A 25,630-nucleotide genomic window follows, 5' to 3' on the forward strand; every position below is an offset into this window, starting at 1 on the left:
TGGGTGACGACTCAGGCAGTAGCACTTAGCATAGAAAAAAGACAGACAAGACCAACCCCCCGCCCCTTTTCCTGTTAGGGTTTTTTTTGTTTTTGTTTTCTTTTCCTTTTAAACTTCTACTACTTCTTGACTATGATGAACAGGAAAATCAGAGTGGTCTGATTCCTCCCACACCCCGATCCTTAACCACCACATCCCTCAGAGTGTAGACGAAAGAATATTGAGATATGAATTAGAGCCGAGTTCCACCTACCAGCTTTGTTGACGTTAGGAAAGCCATGTAACCCCTCTGGGCTGCTGTGTCCTCTTTGATAAAATAAGAGGATTCAGCTTTCTAAGGCTTTTTCAGTTCTGCGCATTCTACTCATTATGCAATGCTGCTTTCTAGTTTCTGACTGGGAAAGTCTGGGGATTTGGAGTATGAAAGACTGAAGGAAGTTCGATACATTTTTAGTAAACGTGCTTTAGAACTGCTAGACTGATTTCTTAGGAGTATTTTGCGATGATAACATTTAGTGAGAGTTGCTTATGAAGAGTTTGAAGCCCTTGTAAGAAAGTTGCAGTTTTTATGATGTAGTCAGACTAAAGATGCAGTGTATTTTGTATTAATTTTTTTGTATAAAACAAAAGAGCCTTCAGACAGAGAGGATGTCTTCTGTTTTAGTAGAGAGGCTCTTGCTGACAAAAGCGGGCTTGGAATCCCCATGGTTGTGGCCGGTGTCTGCCTGGAGCTGGCACAGCGAACCACGGACCCTGTTACTCAGGAACCTCCCCTTTTCCTTGCTGTCCCTGCATTGTGTGATGAGGAATCAAAACAAACAGCTAAGAGTTTGTCACATTGTTCTTGGGAGCCTTGCGTGGTTCCGTTTTTACCTCTCAATCCCTTCATTATCATAAACACCAGCAGCTCTGGAGTTTTGAAATCGCTTCCTTATAAAGTAATCTTTTTTTGCTGGGGAGTAGACAGAGGGTTCATTGAATAGTCAGAACTCTAGTTTAGGCTAATATTGTGTTTTTATAGGCACAGTGACTTCACTGTTGAGGAGCCTTAAAATTTCAGCCCTCCTTTTCTACACCTAGTTTTTCAATTATCTGCCTGACTGAAGGCACAGCTAATGGGCAGCAGCTGGCTCCAGCACTCGTTGATCCTTATTTATTCATTCAACAAATGATTTCTTGAACATCTACTGTGCCAGATGCCATGTTAGAAACACTGTTCAACCATTGAGAATACGATGTGGTAAGCCAGAGTTGCTGTGAACCTAGAGACAATTATTAGGATCTAAACTGAAAACATTTAACTCTGTAGAACTAAAAAAGGCATGTGAAGACCTGAACAAGGGACTGGGCTTGTGTGGGGCCATGATCAGGTATTTGGGGGACAGTCTCATCAGGAACTTCGGGTACTTGTATAATTTAGGGTCACTGCTTTTTCTGTTTGGAATATTAACCCAGATAATATCTTATTGAATTTCAAAGCATTTTTATAATGATTTTATTTTCATTCTTAGGCATTGAGAATCAAATGATTTGTCCATAGCTACACAACTAGTTGGTGACAGACCCAGCAATAGAATCCAGATAGTTTTTTTGAACTTCACTCTGCTTCAGAGATTAGCAGTTCAACAGAAGTACGTTGATCACTTGCTGTATGTAAGAAATTGTAATAGGTAGGCACTGTAGGAGGATGAAATATTAGTAAAACATGGTTCTTGTTCCTAGAGGAACTTCTAGCTTAGCATTTTAATCTTTGATACTAGAGAAATAAATTAGATAATTTATAAGGCAGAAATGGAAGACCAAGAAAAAAGTCTACTTTCTGAGCTGTCTGCCCCAAGTTATGGGAAGAATAATTAATGCATTAACAAGCATGGTAAGAAGAAGAGCCTGATGGGAGGCAGGATAATACTTTAGACTTGTTGAATTTGAGTTGATGTTGGGAGGTTGCCTAGTGGGACAGCAGACAGTCGGAAATACAGGCCAAGAGATTGGGAGAGGGGAGGGGTCAGAGTTAGAGATAGGATGCCCTGGGACTCCTCCAATTTTTTAGCATGGAAATCCAGCATTCTGGGAAACCCTCTGTCCTAGGCAGACAGGGACATTGGTCACTCTTACTAGAGATACGTATTTGAGAAATACATATTTGAGAAAAATTTGAGAGGAAATAGTTGTAGGCACAGGTCTGGTCTCCTAAGGAGCCTTAAGAGAGAAGGGAAATGCTTATAACCTGGTATTAAATACTGTATTTCTGGAATTCAGAAACATTGGTCATTTGAAACATGGTTTCTAACCCATGTTCATAACTGTGTAAACCTTAGTTAAATACATACTTTACACAAACCTGAACCCTCTATTGGGTTTTGAATGCTGTCCTTGGTTTTGTTTTTCAGTCTTGGAAAACAGTTATCTCTTGAGATAGTACTTAGGCTAACAAAGCTGACTTTGGCTACTAGGGGGTTTCAGTAGAGAGTATCTTCATATCAATGCTATGACCTTGGTATGTGGAGACTCTGGATATGTTTATACCTGTCTGAGGAAGTTAAGGAATTGGAACACCTGCCTCTAATGGTGGCTCTTATCATTGGAAAGCACTTTTGTTTATACTTTCTTTTCTAGTTACTATACCCTCTTTCTTTGTCAGCCTTGTGTTTTAGAATGGTACACTTCATGGAGTCGGTAAGTCATAAGTTGTTCATATATTCCACAGATATTTATTGAGTTCCCTATTGGATGCCAGGCCCTGTTCTGGGTGTGGGGAATAAAGAGGTGAATAGGACAGAGTGTGTCCTTGATAGGGAGTTTATATTTTAGAGGACATCTAGAAAATAATAACAAACTATCAGACAGCAGTATATATTCTGATGTAATAAAGTTTGGTGGTAAGGAAAAAAATCTCTCTTTCCTCCTACACTAAAGTGAGCTTGGATGACAAGAAGCAACAGCTTTCTGAGGGAAGAGCTTTCCAAGCAATGGGAGCAACTAATGTAAAAGCCTTTGGTGTATTTAAAGAACAGAATGGTGAAGATGAAGCTGAGCGATGTGGTCCAAATATGTAGGGCTTGGTGAGCTAGGATAAAAAGTTTGGATGTGGTGCTCCCTGGAAATCGATGGGGGGTTGTTTGTTTTCTGAAAGGCTCCATTCAAATGGGTATAAAAAAAAAAAGGTATCTTGGGAATTGTACAAACATGAGTAAGTGTGGACCCTAGTAAGTAGCTTTAAGATGATCAACAAATAAAGTACATATGTGTGTATTATAGCATTGCATGGAAGAGAGGCGAAGGACTGGTTGGGACAAATGAGAAGCTACATCAGTATAAAATAAATGGAAAAAAAGTTTCGGTTCCCAGAAACTGTGCTATATCTCTCATAGCTGCCTTTATCCTCCTCCTGACTCATTTTCTACTTGTTCTTGGAACCTTAGGTCAATTTGTTCAGTATCATCAGTAGATGATTTTAGACTAGTGCATGGAATATTTAAACTTATGAAAAGCAAACACCTTTCTTTTACATTGTGAATTTTTTGTTCTTTTAAACCTAAAATACATATTCTCTGAGTAGAAGGATATAGCCCCTCTTCCTACTCTAGTTTAAAATCAATAATCTGACCTGTTTTTTTATGTTATAGGCAGCCAAAAACTTTGCTTTGCAAAACTTTGGACTTGGGTGAGCGAGGAAAGTGGAATTCCTTGTAACAACGTTAATATGATAGAGGTTTGGAGGTGATTCTGAAATTGTCAGCTTATCTTTCTTCTACTTTTTCTGAAAACTTCATTTTTTTTTTAAATGAAGAAAAGTACATTTTTTCCAGTTTCCTGTTTTCAACTGTACTCTGAGGGAATAATACTCTTAGGTCTTTGTGATGTATATCAGACCATTACTAATCAGGGACAAATCCTGGTTTTGTTCCAAAAACAAACTGATTTTTCTTTTCATTATTAGAATTATCTAAATGATTAGCAAGTGAAAAGGAAAGTGATATAAGGAACCATAGTGAGGTAAAAGTTTATTAACAATCAGTAAATAAATAGGTTTGTTTTTATTGACATTTACTCTTCTGTACCCAATAACTTATTTATTTGAATAAATTTTTATTTGAAGTTGCTCTTAAAGCTGACAAAATTAAAGTGTGTTTATGGGAAAGGATTTACTTCCTTGTGCTAAAAATCCTTAGTGGTAACAGCTTTGTAAGTTGTTATTTGGGAAATGAAGATACTGGTAGAGGCTTAACCTTTAGTTCAGTTACACATAATTAATTTCCTGGCAGTTGAGTCTTGATAATTTTCTGGGAATTTTGCTTCATATGTTGGCTTTAAATGTATTTCACATTTAAAATGTGAAATTAGTTGCTTTGTGTTTGAAGGTGAAATAATTTCATTAGGCCAGCAGTGAGTCATTCGGTTAATGTAAGGAAACAGTTTATTAACAGTAATAAATGTCCCCACTTGTCTAAGGGAGTTGGAGCACCTCCAGAATGAATAAGACACAGTTGACCTCAAGTCAGTCACAAGTAGGCTATCCACTGAGTGGATTTTCTGTAGGATATTTTAATTCTCTAGCTAGCTTTCCATCCATATCACCAGTTTGTTTCAAAACTGCTTTAGCCCCTACTCTGATGGTAGATATTCAGGGACTGAAATCAACCTAAAAGGTAATCTGACTGAAACATGGTTAGGAAGGCAGTCCTTAAAACAGTGTACTCTGGTAATGCATTCTAGATGCAGAAACATGCTTTCTGAATTATGTCTAATTTGGAATTTTTATTCGACTGCTCCTTTCCTAGGGCACAGCATTAGTGCCAAGTAACTTAATCTTTTTTTTTTTTTTCTAAATGAATGAATGAAATCCACTGAAGCAAATAATAAGAGAGTGGATAATATCTCTATCATGAGCCAGATCAAGCCAAATGTGTATCTGAGCATTTAGGGCAGGCACTTTGAAATAATGCCTTTAATTTATTAAACAAGGGCTGTGGTGTCAATCTACATTTTTGATTCTCCCTCTGTCACTTGTTAGCTGTAAATCTTGAGCAAATTATTTAACTTCTCTCTCTCTCTGTCTCTCTGCTAGATTAAAATTAGTATGAAAGATTTGAACGTGTTGATAAGTATAGTGAACACTGTCATCAACAGTTGTATAGCTGGAGGAAAAGCATTCCAGACGTAGAGAAGGTCAGGTACAAAAGTCTTGGGAGGCATGGACTTACGGTATTTAATGAATAGCTCGTAAACCATTGTGAGTGGAGTGAGTAAGTGAAGTAGTTGTAGATAAGATTAGAGAGGTAATGAGGACTAGATATTGTAAGACATAGTAAGGACTTCGGCTTTTATTCTGAGTAAAATGGGGGGTCATTGGCGAGTTTGTGAACAGAGGAGTGTCATGATCTAGTCCTTCAAAATGATTACTTTGACTGCTATGTTGAGAACAGATTGCAATAGTAAAAGCAAAAGACTAATTAGGAAGTTACTGTATTATTGTAATTTAAGAAAGGGACGGTGATGGTTTGGAGAGTGGTAGAGATAGTAAAACGTGATCTGAATCAATGCAATTTGAAGATAGAAAGACAGAAGATGCTAACAGATTGAATTTGGTATTTGAGAGGAAGGATGACTCTAAAATGTTTGGCCTAAGTTATGTTATTCATATACTAGAATGGGGAAGACTGTGGTACAGTAGCTTTATGGAGGAAGATCAGGAGTTTAGTTTGGGACATATTAAATGTGAGGCATATAGTAGGCACCACATTGGGACTGCTCTGGGTTTACTTTGTTGAAGTATGTCCTTTAGGATTTCTTTTTGTGTGGATCTCTGGGAGCCAGACTCCTCTTATGTCTCTGTCTTTATCTTATGTCTACTTTCGAATGTAGTTTAGCTGCATATAGAATTCTGGTTGACAGTTATTTTTCCTCAGTGCTTTAAAGATATTGCATCTCTTATTATTGCCAAAGAGAAACTTGTCTTTGGTATAATAGGTGTTCCTTTGTAGATATACTTTTTTCCCCCCATCTTGTGATAAGATTTTCTTTTAATCAAAATTTCACCATGATATGTCTAGGTATGAATTTATTTACATGGAGTAGGTACTTGGAAGATACTTTGAATCTGAGGCTTTGTGACTTTCTTCAGTTCTGGAAAATGTTTAGCTATCTCTTTTGAGTATTTTTCTCCTAGTAATCATTCGATTCCTGCTTTCTGTAACTCCTATTAGATGAAATTAGAGTCTCTCAAACTATCGTATGTATGTATGTGTATATACACATACATATACACATACATATTACACATATAAATATATAACGTGTATATTTTGTGTTTTTATCCTTCTGTGTATGATTTTGGGTACTTTTTTCAGAAAACTGTCTTCTAAGTCAGTAATTCCCTAGAATTCATCTTATCTGTTATTTTTTTAAATTTTGAAGTGTATTTTCATTACCAGTATTTCCAATATCTTTATTTTCATAGATGCCTATTCTTACTTCAGTACTGCCTGGTTTTCATAATTTCTTGTTCTTTTTTAAATAGAAATTATTCCTTCATTTAGCTCTTGAGTATTCTAAACAGTTATTTTAAGGTTTTTATCAGACTGCTCCAGAAAATTAAGCTTCATATGGAGTGAATTTCTGTTCTAATTATTGATTTTTTAAATTGTCTTTCTTAATATAAACCTTCTTTCTGTGTTTTGAATTCACAAATGCCATTGGCACATCCTAAAATAATTCCTTGGTGTCCTATAGTATCTAGTACATATATAAATTTCCTCTGTTATTTGAAAATATCTTTTTTACAGTTTTTTTTTTTTCAAGTTAGAATCTAAACAAGGCTCAGACTTTGCATTTGGTTGTTATGCCTTTGAATCTCTTTGAACATTGGTGTTCAGACTATTGATGGTTGGTTCTGGTGGCTGAGGGAGCTGAGTGGGAAGCAGCAGGAGGGAGGTAACGGATTACCTTTCTGCAGACTGTCTTCTTTAGTTTAAAAAAGAGAGAGTACTTTCCTTTGGACTTGATCTTTTTATTTTCATACTAATTTTAGTTGAATCCAGTTACGATCTTCCTAAAATGATTTACCACTAAACACCCTATTTCTTAGGATAATGTTACGTAATTTAGTAGGACATAAGTTGAAAAATTTTTTGAAAGTCAAATATTTTTAAGCACTCTAGAGTAGCAGTTAATATAATAGAGCAGAATCTCACTAACAGTAATGTCCAAATAATTTCAAAATGTTTACGACTCTTTCTAAATAACTTGCTTTATTAATTCTCCACAGGCTCTGGATGAAAATTTTAGTTGTGATGAACCTTTGAGAGAGATAAAATGATTACTAAAATATACTTTAAAATGTGTTTTTTAAATATGTATAATCTCTATAAATGTGGAATATAAATTACAGTAAACTTTAAGGTTATATTCTCCTTGTTGGAAATCTGGAGTTTCACAATACATAACGTCAATGAGAGCTTGATTAACTTCCAGAACATTTTGAATGTGGTGCAGGCCTAGATATTAAAGCTTATTTACAGACGAGACACATGCTCTGTGTGCTTTTGTAAGAAATGGAATCTGTAATAGCTTCAAATCCTAAGACCCATAATAAAGAAGAAAGGAGGTGAAAAGTAGGAAGTGTAGGAATCCAATGTCCAAATGTAGGAATATTTATTCTTCTCCAACAGTGTTAATGTATAGCAATAGTGTCTACCTTTACTTTTTGGCTCCTGATAATTCCAAGTGTTTGCCTTATGTATGCCTTTTAGATGCCCTAATGTGAGTCTGCAGAAGCTACCAGAACAGTGGTTATGGAATGTTTTACAGGAAATTAAATGCAGTGATCCTTCATCTAAACTCTGTGCTACAAGACGCAGTGCTGGAATTCCTTTCTACATACAGGTATTTATGTACAGGATCATAGCTGGATTTTTTGTTTGTTTGTTTTGTTTGTTTTTGGTCTTTTGATAGTAGTGAATTCTAACCCCCGGACATGTGAGCATATTGCATAAGGGACATTTCTTTTCTATAGTGTATTTCACAAGTACTGTAGCATTTGTGGCTTTGTTTTAATGTGTGGACAGTGCATTCCTGTAACAAATCTGTTCTTGGAAGAAACCCTCTAAGAGGTCAGTCTTGTCATATGAACAGAGGATGGTAGAGATTTCTGCCTGTGTGTGGTACATTCATTGCTCACTTCCAGGAAGTGCATATACTGCCTTTTTTTTTTTTTAATTAGAAAAAATATTCTTCCTCTCCTTTCAAAGACCCTTTAGGCAACCAGTGTTAACAATTTCTTTTGAATCCTTCCAGAAAATATCCATGCATAAAATAATCCTAATCCTAATAGCAGTGAACTTTTGTAAGTGGTTATTTCACATGCATTATCTCATTTAATCCTTCCTCAAGCCCTATTATCATCCACATATTGTGGATGAAGAAACTGAGACTTAGAAACGTTAGGTAAGTGACTTACTAAAGGCCACAGAGATAGTAAGAACAGAACTAAAACTTGAGCCCAGCACCCTACCTCCTGAACCCTTCTATGAGAGAGTGTGTGTGGAGTGTGTGTATATATGTGAATGCATTTTCTTTTTTAATGCAGATGAAAGCATGTTTCACATACCGTTTTGCTCCTTGCTTTTTTTCACTTAGCACTATACCTTAAAGATTGCTCCATATCAGCACACCCAAATATTGCTATTTGATAGGAAAATATTTTATTTCCAGTGTCAAAATTAAAAGACCATCACCTTAATGAATCCAAAGAATGCAGACCCAAGTCCTAACGATACCAAATCAGATCCAACCTGAAAGATCTTTGTTTAATACTCAGTAGGATAAAGTCTAGGAATTCGGTGGTATAACAAAAGCAATGAAAATAAGTGAAATGAAGTTTGCTTTTTAATACCCCAGCATTTCCCCCTTCTTTTTCTTATTCCTTCCTCAAATTTCCAAAGTCATGATTTTTTTATGACAATGAACACCAGTTGTAGAGGTTGATTCGATACAGAGATCACCCAGGTGGTTCTGCTGAGTGGATTCTGGGAATCTTCAGAAATCAGCTGCTCTCTGATCTGACCCATTCTGGATCAGTGTGGTTCATTCTCCTGTCTGTAATTCATTCTGACCCCGTGTGTTTTTGCCTCCCACATCTGTCTGAGGACAGATGTTAATGCAGCAGCAAGGTCTGGTTGCATGTTTGTGCCATGTGCTTCCACCCCTGGTTCCCAAGTAGTGCTAAATATCAGTAATAGTGACAAAACGTCAGGATTGCTCTTTCTTAACCTAGCGTTGGGCAGAATGTCATAACTACACACAGCTTTTGGGGGATAAAAGCTGTGGTTGCCAGAAGACACATCAGTATTCAAATATAGCCTTTTATTTATTTTAGTTGAAAATTCTAAATTATTAGAAAAATCTCATCAGAGAGCCCCCATTTTTCTTTAGCATAGCTTAGTATAACATAACAATAAAGTTATATTCTTACTCTGGTGGAAAACTCTGCTTGGTGTTAGTTATAGAGAAAAACTGCCTACTGCTTAGTTTATGAGCTTACCTTTTTGTGTAGAGAGATATACAGTTTTTTGAATGGTCATTAAAAAAATAGTATATATGTTTTCTGAGCATAAATATGTTGTGAGAAATTTCTTTTTTGAACTGAACTGCTTTGCCTTTGTATCTTTATTTCCTCTTTTATGGACTATAAATGCTTAAGAAGAAGCTGAATAGCTTGAAACTTTCACTCTTGGCAGCCAGTAGCTACATGCATATGAAATATTCCATCTGCTCCCAGTCCTACACAACCACTAATCTATTTTCTGTCTCTGTTGATGTGTCCATTCTGGACATTTCATGTAAATGGAATCATATAATATGTGGTCTTTGCATCTTTTCTTTCACTTAACATAATGTTTCAAGGCTTATCCGTGTTGTAACATGTACCAGTACTTCACTCCTTTTTATTGCCTCAAGTGGTTTGATACCCTATTTTTATGTTTCTTGAATATTGGCAAAACATTAGGCACAAAATAAATAAGCAGGTCTTGAAAATTCAAATACAGGACCCTCTTTGAAGTTTATAGCATCTCCTTTTGTCCCATGGAGTTTCCAGTGTTACAGTTTGATAGTCCTCCAGATAGAATCTTGTTAAGAGTTAAATAACTGATTTATCTCTGGGGAGTTTTCAAATCCTTACAGGAAATTTAATCTAGAGGGTTTTTTTGTTTTTCAGGTAAAGAGAAGTTTCTTGTTGGATAAATTTGTTACTAAAACTGACTTGCTTATTGTATCTGAGACCTGCCACCTAATTATGGTCCTGGAAGCGTTGTCAGCAAGAGCCATTTTCAACCTCTTAGAATAATATAATTAACAAGCAAACTAGAGGTGACCTTAGAGATTCCATGATATCACCACCTAATTTTACAGATGAAAAATCTGAAGGGTGGAGAGGTTAAGCTGCTTGTCCAAGGCCACATGGCTTAATTAACTTGCTTAACACCACATGATTTTATAGAGGGGATTTTGCATTTTGGAAACAGTTCTGGGAAGTAGCGAACAGGTGTATATAAAATAATGGTCCTGATAATTTTTGCCTTGTTTTTCCATAGGCATTGTTGGCATCTGAACCTAAGAAAGGTAAAATGGATTTATTGAAAATAACAATGAAAGAGTTAATCTCTTTGGCGGGGCCTACAGATGACTCACAGAGCACAGTCCCCAAGGTAATAATGGAAATCTACAACCCTGCTAGGAAGTCAGTGGTTTTAAATCTTTGCTGTACTTTAAAAAAATATATAATCTGCTCAAGATACAGAACTCTTGAAGACAAGACAAACATTGAAGGTTTTTTGGATGAGTTTTGCTTTGGTTTTGGTTTTGGGGCCACAAAATAAACCATTGCTTTAGTTGATATATATTGACCAAAGTGATCTGTTTTTAAACTCTAGTGAAAACAGTCAATTTAGGCAAGATATTTTATAATATTACTATTGTATCTAAAAATGAATGTGCTGTCACTTTAAAATTTCATGTGTGCTGCTTTGAGTTGTATATTTTATAATTCAGCAGTTCAATCTGTCCCTAAAATGGAGTGTCTGACTTTTGATATATTCACATTTTGATTTCAGCTAATACTTTGTCCCTTTTAGTCACTGCTAACATTGGTTTAAGTATATATTTGTGTGTGGGTATGAAGTTGGGTTAAGTATTCCACACAGCTCTACTCCATTCTATGGTAGTAAACACCTGTCAGATACTTCTTGTCTGGGCTTTCTCAGTAAATGCTTCATGGTAGGATGTTTCTACCCAACTGTGGGAGGCCCATGTTAGGTCAGAGGACAGATTGAGAGCTGAAGTTTACAATCAAGTACAATAAGTTTATATGGTTTTATTTCAGAGCCTGTGGGAGGTTTTAAAGGGAAGCCCATGGGCCAGAATGTGGACAAGTGGAAAAGGATAGGATTTGTTAACACATGTCAAATGGTAGCCTGTGACGCTATGATGTGAAATTTCTTTAAAAATTTTAAATAAAAAGTTAGATTTGCAGATACTAACTACTATATATAAAATAGATAACCAACAGGTTTATACTGTATAGCACAGGGAATTATATTCAGTATCTTGTAGTAACCTATAATGAAAAAGAATATGAAGTCGAATATATGTATGTACATGTATGACTGAGCTATTATGTTGTACACCAGAAATTGACACAACATTGGTAAACTCCAATTAAAAAAAAGTAAGTAAAAAAAAAAAGTTACTGATCACCTTTCAGATTTTACGATATTCCCCCCTCCAAAATGTGAAAAATGTAATTGGTTCCATTTTCTTAGACTATCACCTTAAAAAAATAGTATTTTTAATAAGAACACTTAAAAATAATGGAGTTTGGTTTTAAAGAGGGCTTTAAATTATTGCCTTAATTAGCTTCAAGATCATTAATTGCCACTAGTGATCATTTTTATTAAATTGGTAAAAATTTAAAATTTCATCTCTGACCAGCCTTCTAGGTGTTAGATGATATTTGCCTTCCTTCTCCCCCTCATGCTTTATTTATTTTTTTAATGTATCTATGAAACATTTCAGCACATAAAAATGTCTGGTGAATAATCAACATCCATGAAACCGATTCCAAGTTTAAGTAAAACATTACAGATAAAATTGTGTACACTGTAGAGTCCTCCACATCCTATTTCCCTTTCTTCCTCCTCAGCTATAATCACTAAACCAAATCATTTCATGCATTTTTTTCATTCTTTTAAGAGATTTTTTTACATGAATGGTGATATCTGCACATCGTTTTATAGTTTGGGGTTTTTTCAATCAACATTTTAAAAAATTAGTAAGCTCCAAGTTCATTTTAATTTATGAGCAGTATTTCATTGTATACAAATTTTTACCTTTCTACTTGGTGTGAAATGGTATTTCCCATTTTTATTTTGCATTCTCTGATAACTGGCTAGCTTTAACATCTTTCCATGTATTTATTAGTCTTTTGGATAACTTCTGTGAATTGCCTGTTTAAAGACTTTGTCTACCTTTAATTTGGTTATTTGTCTTTGTTTTGCAGGAGTTGAGTTTTTTTGTTGTTGTTTTAAAATTATTTTTATGATATTTTTTCCTTTTTGGTTGTTTGAATTACACATATCTTCTCCAGTCTGCCGCTTCTTTTCACTTTGCTTATTATTCTATTATTGCCTGGAAGTTTTAAATTTTAACCAAATGGAATACATCAGCCTTTTCTTTTATGGTTTGTGCATTTGGATCAGGGTCAGAAAGATATTTTACATTTTCGTTTTAAAGTTCCACTTGTCACATTTCCGTCTTTATACCATCCCTAATCTGTTTTTGTTTGTAAAAGAAAATAATTTATTATTTTCCCTTGGATTAGCAATATACAATCATTTTTTATGTAATACATTCTTTCTCCTTCATTTATGACATCACTTCTCTCATGTACTGTTTCTGTCGATATGTGTGTCTGTTTCTGTGCTCTATTCTATCAGTCTGTTAGTCTATCCTTGGGCCAAAATCACTGTTTTAATTACTATATTTTTTCAGTAAGTTTTGGTATCTGGTAGGGTGAATCTCCTTTTTCTGTTTTTCTTCAGAATTACCTTGGCAATATTTGTCCCATTGCTTGTCCATATAAATTTTAGAATCAGCTGGCTAAGCTCAACTGCAAAGCCTTTTTTGAATTTTGGTTGAAATTTAAATTTATTGATTCATTTGGGAAGAATTTTTTTTGGTATTGAATCTTCCAGTCCATGTCCGTGGCTTATTTCTCCATTTATTCAGATCTTCCTTAATGTTTTTCATTATATTTAAGAATAATTTTCTATGAAAGTCATATAGATCTTTTATGAAATGTTCAGCAACCTATCTAAATTGCTGTATTACAATTAATGACTTGTCTGTAAATTCTTTGGATTTTCTTTATAGATAATCCTATCCTTAGTAATAATGCTAAGTTTGCTTTACTTTTCAAATTCTTTAAAAATTTTTTTCTTATTCTGCTGACTGGCACCTGTAGTACAGTTTTGTATAGAAAGAGAGATAGAGAGCATCCTTTTGTTGTTTCTGATATTTGCTGTAGGTTTTAATCGATCTCTTATCTCATCAAATAAATCAAGTTGTATTGAATGCTTTCAAGCATTTTTGAGATAAATGTTTTCTTCTAGAATTTGCAAATATCATGAATTATATTGACTTTTTAGTATAATACCATCTTTCCCTACAGAGAATGAACTCCCAACTTTGAAATAATTTTTTTTACTCATTGCTAGATTCACTTAAAACTTAAAAAAACCTTTTTTTCTCATATTTTCCCTGGATTAACATGTGGTTTTCCTTTTTCATGCTGTACCTGTCCCTATTTTTATGTGAAATTTGTATTGAATTATACATACAAATAATATGTGTGCCTCTATAAAGTTTCACAAAGTAAACATACTTCTATAACCAGCAGGAAACAGAACATTTTAACACCTAAAATCCCCCTTCATACTGCCTTCTAATCAGTACTTTTTACCAGTGTAACCACTAGCTTAATTTTAATTCCTTAGTTTTACCTGTTTTTTTTAAATTTCATGTAAATGTAATCATACTTTTTATATTCTTTTGATATGGTTTCTTTTGACCAACATTATGTTTATGATAGCCATCCATATTGTGAGTTATTCATTTTCATTGCTTTGTAATAGTATACAGTTTATTTACCATTCTTCTGTTGATGAACATTTGGGTAGTTTAAAATCTGAGGTTATTGAGGATAGTACTTTTAAGAACACTCTTGTACATGCCTGATGGTGAGCACATATATACATTTCTTTTGAGTAGATACTTGGGAGTGGTTATTGGGTGTGTGTATGTTGAGCTTTGATAGATACTATTGTTTCTCAAAGTAGTTGTCTCTACCTTATTTTGATAGCCAGGCTGTACTAGACTGATAAAATAAATTTGGGAGTCTTCTCTAAACAGTTTAATACAGATTTGGATTATTTATTCTTTGAATATTTGGTAGAATTCATCTGTAAGCTCACGTTGGTCTTTTGTGTGTGTGTGTGTGTGTGTGTGTGTGTGTGTGTGTGTGTGTGATTATTTTGTTGGGTTTGGCTTTTTTTGTTTTCTTTTTGGTCTGTTTTTTAACTGTTGATTTTCTTTATATGATGTAGTGTCTGTCTTGCTTTTCCATTTCTCCCTGAATTTGTTTTGGTTAGTTCTGTTTTCTAGGAAATTATTCATTTTGTCTTAATTTTTCTAATTAATTGGAATAGTAATATTTTTGCTTTATTCTCTGATGCACCTGTAGTCATGTCCACTTTGGTATTCATACTATTGCTTATTTTCTTCATCCTCTTCTTGGTTAATCTTGTCAGAGGTTTGTTTCTATTTCAAAGAATCACCTTTTGGTTTTGTTAATACTCTTAGTTATGTCGTTGCTATTTTCAAATTTTCTGCTCTTTTTAATTTTCTTTCTTTATTCTGAGTTCTTTTTTTTTCTTTTTGTCATCTTAATTGGACATTTTTTCCAATTCACTTTTTTTAGTAGAAACATTTAAGGTGTACTTTTCTTTTACATTCTACTTAAAGTGCATGGCACAAGTGTTCAATTGTAGCATCTTTGTTCAGCTCTAAATATTAAATGTTTTTCTTTGACCAGTGTTTTAAAATGTATCAGTTTTAAAGGTATATAAAGAAATTGATTTCTAACTTAATTCTACTATGATCAGAGCATAATCTGTAAGATATTAGTTATTTGGTATTTGTTGAGGCTTTATTTGTGGCTAGGTGTGAGGTCATTTTTAAAAAAATAAATGTTTCATGTGTGCTTGAAAAGAATGTACTGTCTCTATTTTTTAGGTACAGGATTCTACATATGTCCATTGGATCAAGCTTTTTTTATTGCATTGTTCAAATCTTGCTAACTTTAAAAAATTTGATTTATCAGTTATCAGTTATTAGATTTTATTAAAATCTGCTATTTCATTTTTGAATTATCCATTTATTCTTGTAATTTATTAATTTTTGTTTGTTTGTTTTGAGGCTATGTTACTAGATATGTACAGATTTAGAAGTCTTCAATAGTTTTGAGCCTACAACTAATTTTGAACTTTTTATTCTAGGTTCACGCTTTAAATATCCTTAGAGCCTTATTCAGAGATACACGTCTGGGAGAAATTATTATCCCTTATATTGCTGATGGAGCTAAAGCTGCAATTCTGGGCTTTACATCCCCAGTCTGGGCAGTAAGTGCTTTTGCCATTCATTTTCATTGACTTAATTATACCTCTGAGTAGATGTTAATAAACTAACCTTTCAGTGGATGATAAAAAATATCTATTCCATTTTATCAAGGAGTTTCTCTAAGGAATAGATCAGGCTACATTTTTACCCTTGGCATTTTATGGTTACATTCTGTTTCCTTTTTTGGTTTATTAGCCATGACTCCTTGTTTTCTTATTTTAGTGATTGTTTCAGAGTTTCTGATATACATCTTTAACATCACAGTCTACCCTCAAGTGATATTTTACCACTTCACTTAAAGTCTAAGAACCTAATAATATATACTTCCATTTCTCTCCTCCCAATCTTTGTGCTTTTATTATACATTTTACTTTTATGTATGTAATAAACCCACACTATATTGTCAATATTTTTGTTTAAGCTGTCAATTATTACTTTTAAGAAGTTGACCGTATTAACCATTTTTAGGTATACCATTCAGTGGCAGTGTAACTCACAATGTTGTGCAGTCATCACCACTCTCCGTTTCCAGAACTTTTTCATCTTCCCAGGCAGAAACTTTGTACCTGTTTAACAGTAACTTCTCATTATTTCCTCCCTTCAGCTTTTGGTAACCTCTATTCTACTTTCTGTCTCTGTGAATTTGCCTATTCTAGGCACCACATATAGGTGGACTCATAACAGTATTTGTCTTTTTGTGTTTGGATTATTTCACTTAGCATAGCGTTTTCAAGATTCATCCATGTTGTAGCATATATCATAATTTCTTTTTTAAGGCTGAATGAAATTCTACTGTATGGATATATGACATTTTGTTTGTTTGTTTATCTGTTGATGGATGTTCAGTTTGTTTTGATGGATGTTCAGTCTGTTTCTTTTTGGCTATTGTGAATAATGCTGCAGTGAACATTGGTGTGCAAGTGTCTGTTTGAGTTCCTGCTTACAGTTCCTTTGCGTATATCATTTAACTTTTTGAGGACCTGCCGAACTGTTTTCCACAGTGGCAGCACCGATTTTTACTCCCATCAGCAATGCACAAGAGTTCCATTTTCTTCACATCCTCACCAACACTAGTTAGTTTCCATTTTTTTGATAAAAGCTATCCTAATAGGTCTGAAGTGGTATCTCACTGTGGTTTTGATTTGAATTTCCCTCACGATTAGTGACGTTAAGCTGGATGCAGAATGACTTTAAGTATTTGAATGTGTTTTTCTTTTGGATGTTGTGTATTCTGAGTTCCAGTGTGTTAAGCGAGTGCTGGAAATATACTCTATCAAAAGGTGAAAAAAACAGACACTCACAGAACATTAAAATGGGGGAAATTAAATACTGAGTCTCATTTTTTGAAATATGATCACTGTCCAAACTTTTCGATTCAAAACCCTAAGATAGTAGGCAATACCCAGTATAGTTGCTGGATTTAAGAAAATAAACTTTTACATGTTTTTAAAAAATAATTCCTGGGAGAAACACCATGATTTTATTGTTTTCCTACATCATTGTGCCTTGTTGAATGAAAGAGACTAATCTGCGGTTTGTAGGTACTTGACTGTAGCTAAAAAAATCCCCAAAACCAAAAAAAAGACTGGCAAGGGAGGGAAGAAAAGAAGGAAGAAAAGAAGCTAGACCTCAAAATGTTACCTACAAAATAGAGAATTTACTAGCAAGGCAGGCTTTCCAATTAGTGAGTGGTATAAACCATTTCATAACTGCCTGGTGAGCCTCTAATTGAGAGTCAGTATATTGCAATGTAGCCCAAGGCACAGACTCCCAAAGTAAAGAGGAATCCTCAAAGTTGCCAGTGCTTGCCTGGAAAATTGTACATCTTCCTGTAAGAAAGATAAATGTCTGAAATTCTGTCTAGGAGCATTGCCTAACTTCTCCTGAGGACGCAGTGTTTACCTTTTGCGTTTACAGGAAATGGAGCAATAGCAGTATACCGTCAGGAGAGGTGGGAATGTGGCTTGACCGTCAGGAAAAGTAGAGATCGTAAAACTGATTGCCAGAAGTATCAGTATTGTTTTCTTCAAGCCATTAATTCCAGATGAACAGAGAAACATTCTCTGTGAAAGAGCTTTCAGAGAATGAAACCTGGCAACTTTTCCAACTTTTTAGCAAACTGAAACAGAAGTGAATGGGTCATTTTTTAAAACAGTAACACATGTGCGCTGTAGAAATTTTGAAAATAAAAGCATAAAAAGAAAAGCAAAAGTTCCCTGTTAAAGCTACCATGCAGAAAGAATAATTTGGGGTATTCTTTCTTTCTCTTTTTTTTCTACGTGGGTTTCATATGTGTGAAGTACACGTATACACACATATCTACAAAAGACAAATATATTTAAGTGTTTGTGTATATATAGTTTTATTTGGGGGGAGTTCTTCCCTTTTAACACAGGTTATAAGGAAGTCTTTTTGTTTCTATCCAGTTTGTTTGCTTTACTAGAAAGAAGAAACATCATAGCTGTCGTGATCCATACAGTGATTTTAAGATACTGATTATTACATTTCCTTCATTATAAAAAACTAATGTAAGATATGCCCGAATTATAAACCAGCATACTCAATGAATGTGAAGAAGTCTTTGTTTTACAAAACAATTTACCACAGCATTCTCTACTGAAGTCATTTAAAGAGTGATTTTTCCTGAACACCTGTGAAATATGGTTTGATTTATAGAAATATGATTTGTACACATCTTCTCAGGACTATGTCTTGTGCCTAAAGGTACATCTGTATTTTTGACCTAATTGTTTTGTTTGATAAGTTAGGAAAAAACACAAGTAAAACAAACGTAATTTTAATTTTGCAGTAAAGGAACATGTCCCAGGAAAATTCATGTATATATTTAGTTTTTACAGGTTTCTCAATTTGTATTGAGACTATACAGATCTCTTGATCTTTGCTACCTGTTAGGCATTTTTTTAAATCCAGGGGAAATGCATTGTTGTAAATATACTAGGCATTAGGCGTAATACCTCTTGTGTGGCAGACGATATTAGTTACTAGAAATACAAAGACAAATAAGACATAATCATAATAGTGGCTGTCTTACTGAAAATTTTTCATGTGCTTAGTATCCTTTACATTGACTATTTCAGTTAGTGCTCAGAAGAACCCTGCTAGGTAGATTCTGTGATTATAAACCCCGTTTTACAGATAGAGAAGACAAGGCTCAGAGAGGTGAAATAGCTTTGACTAAGGACACATCACCATTCTTTGTCTGACTCCAGATTCTGTGCTAATATTGCAGAAAGTTTTGGATATTATAGGCATACAGTAGAAGTGCATTTTACTTACGTTTCTAGGGTTTTGACCCTGTTCCTTCGAAGACAGAGGTGGAGGTATAGCCTAGGTGCAGAGGTTTTATTGAGTGGTACAAACCTGAAACAGCATGAATGAAGGAAAAATGTGAGGCAGGAAGGAGGAAAGACATTACCAAGTGGGCCTTAACCTTGCAGGAGAACAGAGCTAGTTGTTTGGTCATGTGGTGTATCTTCTAGCCAGGCCATGTGAAACTACCAACCCTGGAAACGGTCCCATCTTCTGTCTCTTATTGGTCAAAGTTCACCCTTTGGGACGTTATCACAACCCTTGGGCAGCCGCTGGACAAACCCAATCCCAGGCTCTGCGATGTAGCATCTCATCTGAGTCTGGAAATGGCTGGATGAGCCACAGCCTCCATGGGTGTGGCTGGGACAGACCTGGGGTTTGAAACTTGGTTCCCACCACTCTTGAAAAGCCCTGCACAGGAGGGTTTCACAGTAGGTGAATAATGGGATCTGACTGACGTAGTTAAAAATGGAGACTCAATTGTAAGGTGGTGGGAGAGAAAGAGAAGACCAGCCAGGAAGCTGTTGTAGTAGTTCTGCCAAGAGATGATGGTGACTCAGAATAGAGAAATATTAGTAAAGATGATGACACATGATAATTGTTGACATATATTTTGGAAATGAAGCCAGTTTAGTTAAAAATTTCGGTAACAGAGTAATTTATAGGCACATATATATGAAAACTGAGAATTTTCTGGGCAGGTTTTGAAACTGAGACATGTCTGGGCATTCCCTTTTCTGTGTTCAGTAACCTGATCTTCTTTCCCTGCATCCTCATTGCCGGGCAGGTAACTCAACTTCCCAGCTTGCCCAGAAGCTCCACTGAGTGTGCCACTTTAGGGCACTTCTCAGACCCACACTGGGCTTTTATTTCTATCTGGTACATCTTACTTTGCTTCCCTCAGGCCAACTCTGGTTCACAGTACCCATTGGGTTTCAGAGGAGGAAAAAGAGCCTTTCAGATCTTCCCAGTAGTGCTGCCGTGTGCACTCTGTGCCTCTGTTGGTACCACTGTCTGCAGGTCCTCTGGTAGTTGTGAGGTTACCACATGGGTGTCAGGCTGAAAGCTGTGCAACGCTGAAACCCAGCCATGCTCTACTTATTAGACTGTTGGCCTTGGCATGGAGCTTTATTCACTCACAGGTAGAGTGCTTTTTTTCTAATTCACGCATAGGTGGTGTGCGGGCTAGAAGCTCCATCTCTTCTCATAGAATTGTCTTGCTACTGTAGAAGAAAGTCACCATGAACTCCAGAACATGGCCTAATAATAAGCCTAGAAATTCCAGTATGATTTTCCTGGATTGCAAATGAGGGACTAGTGATCTAAAGTGTCTTTTTCAAGGTCCATGGCTAAGAAGTGATGGAAAGCAAATTAGATTTCAAATCTCATTTCATTTTTTTAGAACATATTTCATACTACTATAAACTGGCACTGTGTACACTAGATAAAATGTTTTATGATATTATATGCAGATCCCATTCTCAAGGATGTGACTATTAAGAGTGAAGATGTATGGTATATAAATGACTGTACCACATAGTGATTGCACAGGGAAGGGTCTCCATTCATATTTTTAAATATTTGTCAAGGGAGCATTTATGTTACGTAGGAAAAGACATACATATATAAGAGAAATATATAATATACATATGTACACATATGCATACATAAATGTATACTCACCACACACATACACACACTGAATAATCAAAGAATGAAATTAAGGAAACAATTACATTTAAAATAGCATCAAAAAGAATAAATATTTAGGAATAAATGTAACAAAAGAAGTGCAAGGTTTGTGCAATGAAACTCATAAACCATTGTTAACAGAAATTAAAGAAGGCCTAAATAAATGGGAAGATATTCCATGTTCGTGGACTGGAAGATTTAATATTGTTAAGATGGCAATACTCCCCAAATTGAGCTACAGATTTCACTACAATCTCTGTTAAAATCCCACTTGACTCTCTTGCAGAAATTGACAAGGTCATTCTAAAATTCAGGGAGAAATGCAAGAGACTCAGAATAGCCAAAACAATCTTGAAAAAGAATAGAATTGGAAGACTCTCATGTCCAAATTTTAAAACTTATGACAAAGCAACAGTAATCAAGATAGTGTGGTAATGCCATAAGGATAGACTTTTATAGATCCGTGGAATAGAATTAAGAGTTCAGAAATAAAACCTAACTTTTAGTAAAAAAAAAAAAAGGGGACAACGCAGTTCAGTGGCGGAAAAGAATAGTCTATTTAACAAATGGTACTGGGACAACTGAATATCCACATGCAAAAGAATGAATTTGCTTCCTGTATTGCACCATATTCAGAAGTTAACTCAAAATGGATCACAATCCTAAAAGTAAGAGCCAAAATGATAAAACCTTTAGAAGAAAACTAGGTGTAAATCTTTGTGACCTTGTATTAGGTAATGGTTTCTTAGATATGACACCTAAAGCACAAGCAACAAAAGAAAAAAGATAGATTAGACCTGACCAAAATTTGAAATATCTGTTTCAAAGGATACCATCAAGAAAATGAAAAGACAGCTGGCAGAATGGGAGAAAATATTTGCAAATCATATATCTGATAATCATGTATTTGATTAGTATCCAGAATATATAAAGGACTCTTACAACTCAATGATAAAAAGACAACTCAATTAAAAAATGGACAAAGAATTTAATACATTTCTCCAAAAAAAAAAAAGATATACACATGGCCAATAGACATATGAAAAGTTGCTAAACATTGTTAATCATCAGGGAAATACAGTCAAAACTACAATGAGATACCATATCATAGCCAGTAGTATAGCTATAATAAAAAAGATGGACAGTAACAATTACTGGGGAAGATTAAGAGAATTGGTAAATATTGAACCCTCATACACTGCTGGTAAGAATGTAAATGGTACCTCCACTTTGGCAGTCTCTCAGGAGGTTAACAGTGTTACCATATGACCCAGCAGTACCGCTTCTTGGTATACCCAATAAAAATGAAAACACACAAAAACTTTGTACGTGAATGTTCATCGCATCATTATCAATAACAGTGAAAAAGTGGAAACAACCCAGTGTTCATCAAATGATGAGTAGATTTTTTTAATATGGTATATCCATACAATGGAATATTATTCCACCATAAAAAGGAATGACATACTGATACACGCTACAACATGGGTGAATCTTGAGAATGAAAGCCAAATGAAAGAATCCAGACATAAAACGCTGCATGTCACATGATCTTATGAATGTGAAGTGTCCAAAATAGGCTAATCCCTAGAGACAGAAAGTAGATTAGCCCTTGCCTAGTGTGGGAGGATGGGGAATGGCTGTTAATATATATGGGGTTTCATTTTGGAGTGATGAAAATATTCTGGAATTAGGCAGTGGTGATAGTTTCCTACTTTGTGAATATAGTAAAAAAAAACCCCACTGAATCTAGCCTACAACTGTGTTTTATTTGGCCTCCACAATAGTGTTTCTTTTTCCCCTTTAATTTGTTGCCAACATTTCAAAATAGATTTCACATAAAAATTGGGGTTTCTGGCTTCTCTTGAAAAAGCAGAAGATCTGGCAGCACTGGGCTTATGTTCCCTCAGGGCAACAGCTTCAGCTGAAGCTTAACAGTGACTGCATTAGCCTCAGTCCTCTGCTGCCTCCGCACTCACTGGCCCTTGTGGGCATTTGAGTTTGTGATCCTTAGTGCAGTAGTTTCGGGAGGCTGTTTTCTAAATCTTACATTGTTACTTTTAATTAGCTTTCTTCTTTTATTGCTGTTTAACCCACCATGTGATGCCTGTCTAATTAGAATATAAGCTCTGTGTTAGCAGTAAGTGTCTTCTGTTTCCAGATGTTCTCCATGGTGCTGGTATAGGGCCTTACACACTATAGGGCAATCAGTACGTATTTATACATATCACTGTGATTTGGCAAGATAATTGAGGAAGCCCAATATTCCTTGACATCAAGACATTTTTATGCTATAGGAAAGCATCTTGAAACACTGGTTTGGAAATAGATCTATTCTATTATTACCATTTTGAAGAAATTATTCATGTTTATTAATGATAGTTCTTTCTTATTTTTATGAACCAATTATCTCAGATAATCTTAGGCTTAAAATTACTTTATTAGGTTACTGGCATTGTGGGGTTAATCAACATTTTGATTATGACATTAAACATTTTCTTGGCCATATTAATAATGTGGATCCTTTGAGTTAGGTCTTATTAATATTTTCTCATAGGTAAATGATTAGAGAAAATAAATGAAAAGAGCTGAGCTCTTTACTGGAATACTTATCATCAGAAATGATGTGGATAAATGAATTTATTTATTTATTTTGTTTTAGTTATTTGATGATACAAGTACAAAGATAATGAAAACTGTTGGAGGTAATATTAGAAGTATCAGAAAAAGCTGTGTTGTGTGCATGTGGTTGGATTGTAGAGCTCAGTTTAAGAGGACGTCATTGAGATAATTACTATAAAATTATTGAAAATTATCTTATTTTATGAACACAAACTATCTTCTTTAGCCCCACACGAAGCAATCGGGGAATGATTTTGAATGTCTAATTCGAATATGGTAAATGTTGGTTTCATGTCATGAATATTTCTTAACCTTTATTATGTTTGTATTTTAACATTAGGTGAGAAATTCATCCACACTTCTTTTTAGTACCTTGATCACAAGAATATTTGGAGTTAAAAGGGGAAAGGATGAACTTTCAAAAAAAAATAGGTAAGCTTTATCTAATGCTAACTTTACTTTTTACAAAATATTGTCCTAGCCAAGAGTAATTTTTGGAATTTTGCTTACTTTTATAAATTCATCTAGAGCATAAAACTATAAAAATACTCTAGTAAATTAACCTACGCTGCCAAATTCTAAGCCCTTGGGCAAAAATGTCTACTGTAATAAGTGGACCTTTTAAAGCAACAAAAATATAGCAAGGACTGAAATGTACAGCTTGTTTCTCAGTGCAACAGCTAAAGAGTTTTTTTGTTTTTTTTTTTTTTTTTTGATTTGCATCTTCAGGTATTCCTGAAATGTCCTAAATTGCTTTTTCTTGATGTGTCATCAAGTACTAGCTTGTGCAATATCTTTACTTTTATAGTAACTGGAAGTTTAAATGTTTATGGTATACTCATCAGAACATGTCCCAGATTACCTTTGCATTAAACTCTAATGAGAGCGGTTACAGAAGTTGGCCACACAGAATAAACAGTGCTTTTTACTTTTAGTTCTTTGGTGCTATGTTTACTCTCTAAGATGTTTGTCTCTGAAGGTTTTTTTTTAATGTCTTGAAAGAAAACTTACTGAAACATTTTGATTATGAATAATTTTTAGATACAATGCACAAGTTCTGTTTGTTGTTTTTTAAAGAAGAGAAGCTTTGAATAGTCATTTCTTTAGCATTTAGGAGGGTTTAATGGCTTGTAGTTGAGTGGCTTGCAGTTGCTAACACTAGATGTCACTGTCGCTGCATGCTTAATTACTTTCTTACCGTCCTTTAGGATCCAGTTTGGTCCAGTAGTGTTTCTCTTGATGATCTAGAGGTAAATCAGACCCTATTCCCCTCCTACGCTAAAGAGTTGATTATCACACTTTTAATTTAGGTTTTAAGCTGTTGTTCATTAAAAATATATTTTCTTGTGTTGGAACTAAGTCATGAAATAATTTTATGATATACTGTTGGTAATTCTAATGAAACCAACTGGTGGTTCTGAATTGTCATTTAAATTGCTACTTATCACCCTATAAAATTCAATATCTAAAAGGAAAGAAATTGGCTATATGTATGAATCCCTTGAGTATGTTAGAGTTTTTTTTTAGCTGAATTGTATTTTTAATAATGATAACATTAGTCCTTTGAAAGGATGATTATAATTTTTACTATTTACCTGGTTCCTTAAAAAATTCTGTCACTAGTTTGAAATCACTAACATTTGTTTCTTTTCAGTTTTATTTATTTTGTTAATAATTCTATAAAGTGCTATGGTTTCAAACAGTTTGGTCATATTATAAGACTATGATAAATAGTGTATAAATAAAATATGATATGAGGTTATCAGACAAGTGAAATTAATGTTTAAAACATGTGAAATGAAGAAATGGTTTTTTTCTCTTGTACTTTTTAAAAAAAATTCTTGGATGTGCATACAAATTTTACTATGTACAGGAGAAAATTATCAGATTCATTTCATGTAGGTTGCATCTGAAAGAGGGTGGAAGAATAGCACAGTGAAACCACACTGTTGAATACTCTGCCACAGCATGCTTTTGGGAACCTCCATAATAATTCATTCCTCTTAAACAGGGAAGGTTACAAAATATGTAACTTTCCTAGAAAGAGAGAAATGGAATATTCAGATAATTGTTTTGAGTAAAGCTGAAAAGTGAAATGAAAGTATTAGGAAGTTAATTTTTTTTTAATGTGGTGAGCATTTTTGGTGAGTTTTTATTTCAATAATCTGAAGGTTGGTATATATCATTACATATACAAAGCTTCTGTTCACTGTTTGATCCTTAAAGAGAATACTTCTTGGCAGCACCCACTAGA

At 34.5% G+C, this 25,630-nt stretch overlaps 1 protein-coding gene across 6 annotated transcripts in view; it reads left to right on the top strand.

Annotated features, from left to right (window-relative positions):
* The window catches only part of THADA (THADA armadillo repeat containing), a 286,630-nt gene that overhangs the window by 52,906 nt on the left and 208,094 nt on the right, over positions 1-25,630 (top strand). For all 6 annotated transcript variants that reach the window (XM_010997148.3, XM_064494536.1, XM_064494535.1 and 3 more), the window contains 4 exons: positions 7,752-7,884; positions 10,593-10,706; positions 15,612-15,734; positions 23,717-23,808. In XM_010997148.3, coding sequence (XP_010995450.2) covers positions 7,752-7,884; positions 10,593-10,706; positions 15,612-15,734; positions 23,717-23,808 — 462 coding nt within the window. The remainder of the gene's footprint in view (positions 1-7,751; positions 7,885-10,592; positions 10,707-15,611; positions 15,735-23,716; positions 23,809-25,630) is intronic.

This window comes from Camelus dromedarius, chromosome 15, assembly GCF_036321535.1.
Source record: "Camelus dromedarius isolate mCamDro1 chromosome 15, mCamDro1.pat, whole genome shotgun sequence".
NCBI classification, from domain to species: Eukaryota; Metazoa; Chordata; class Mammalia; order Artiodactyla; family Camelidae; genus Camelus; species Camelus dromedarius.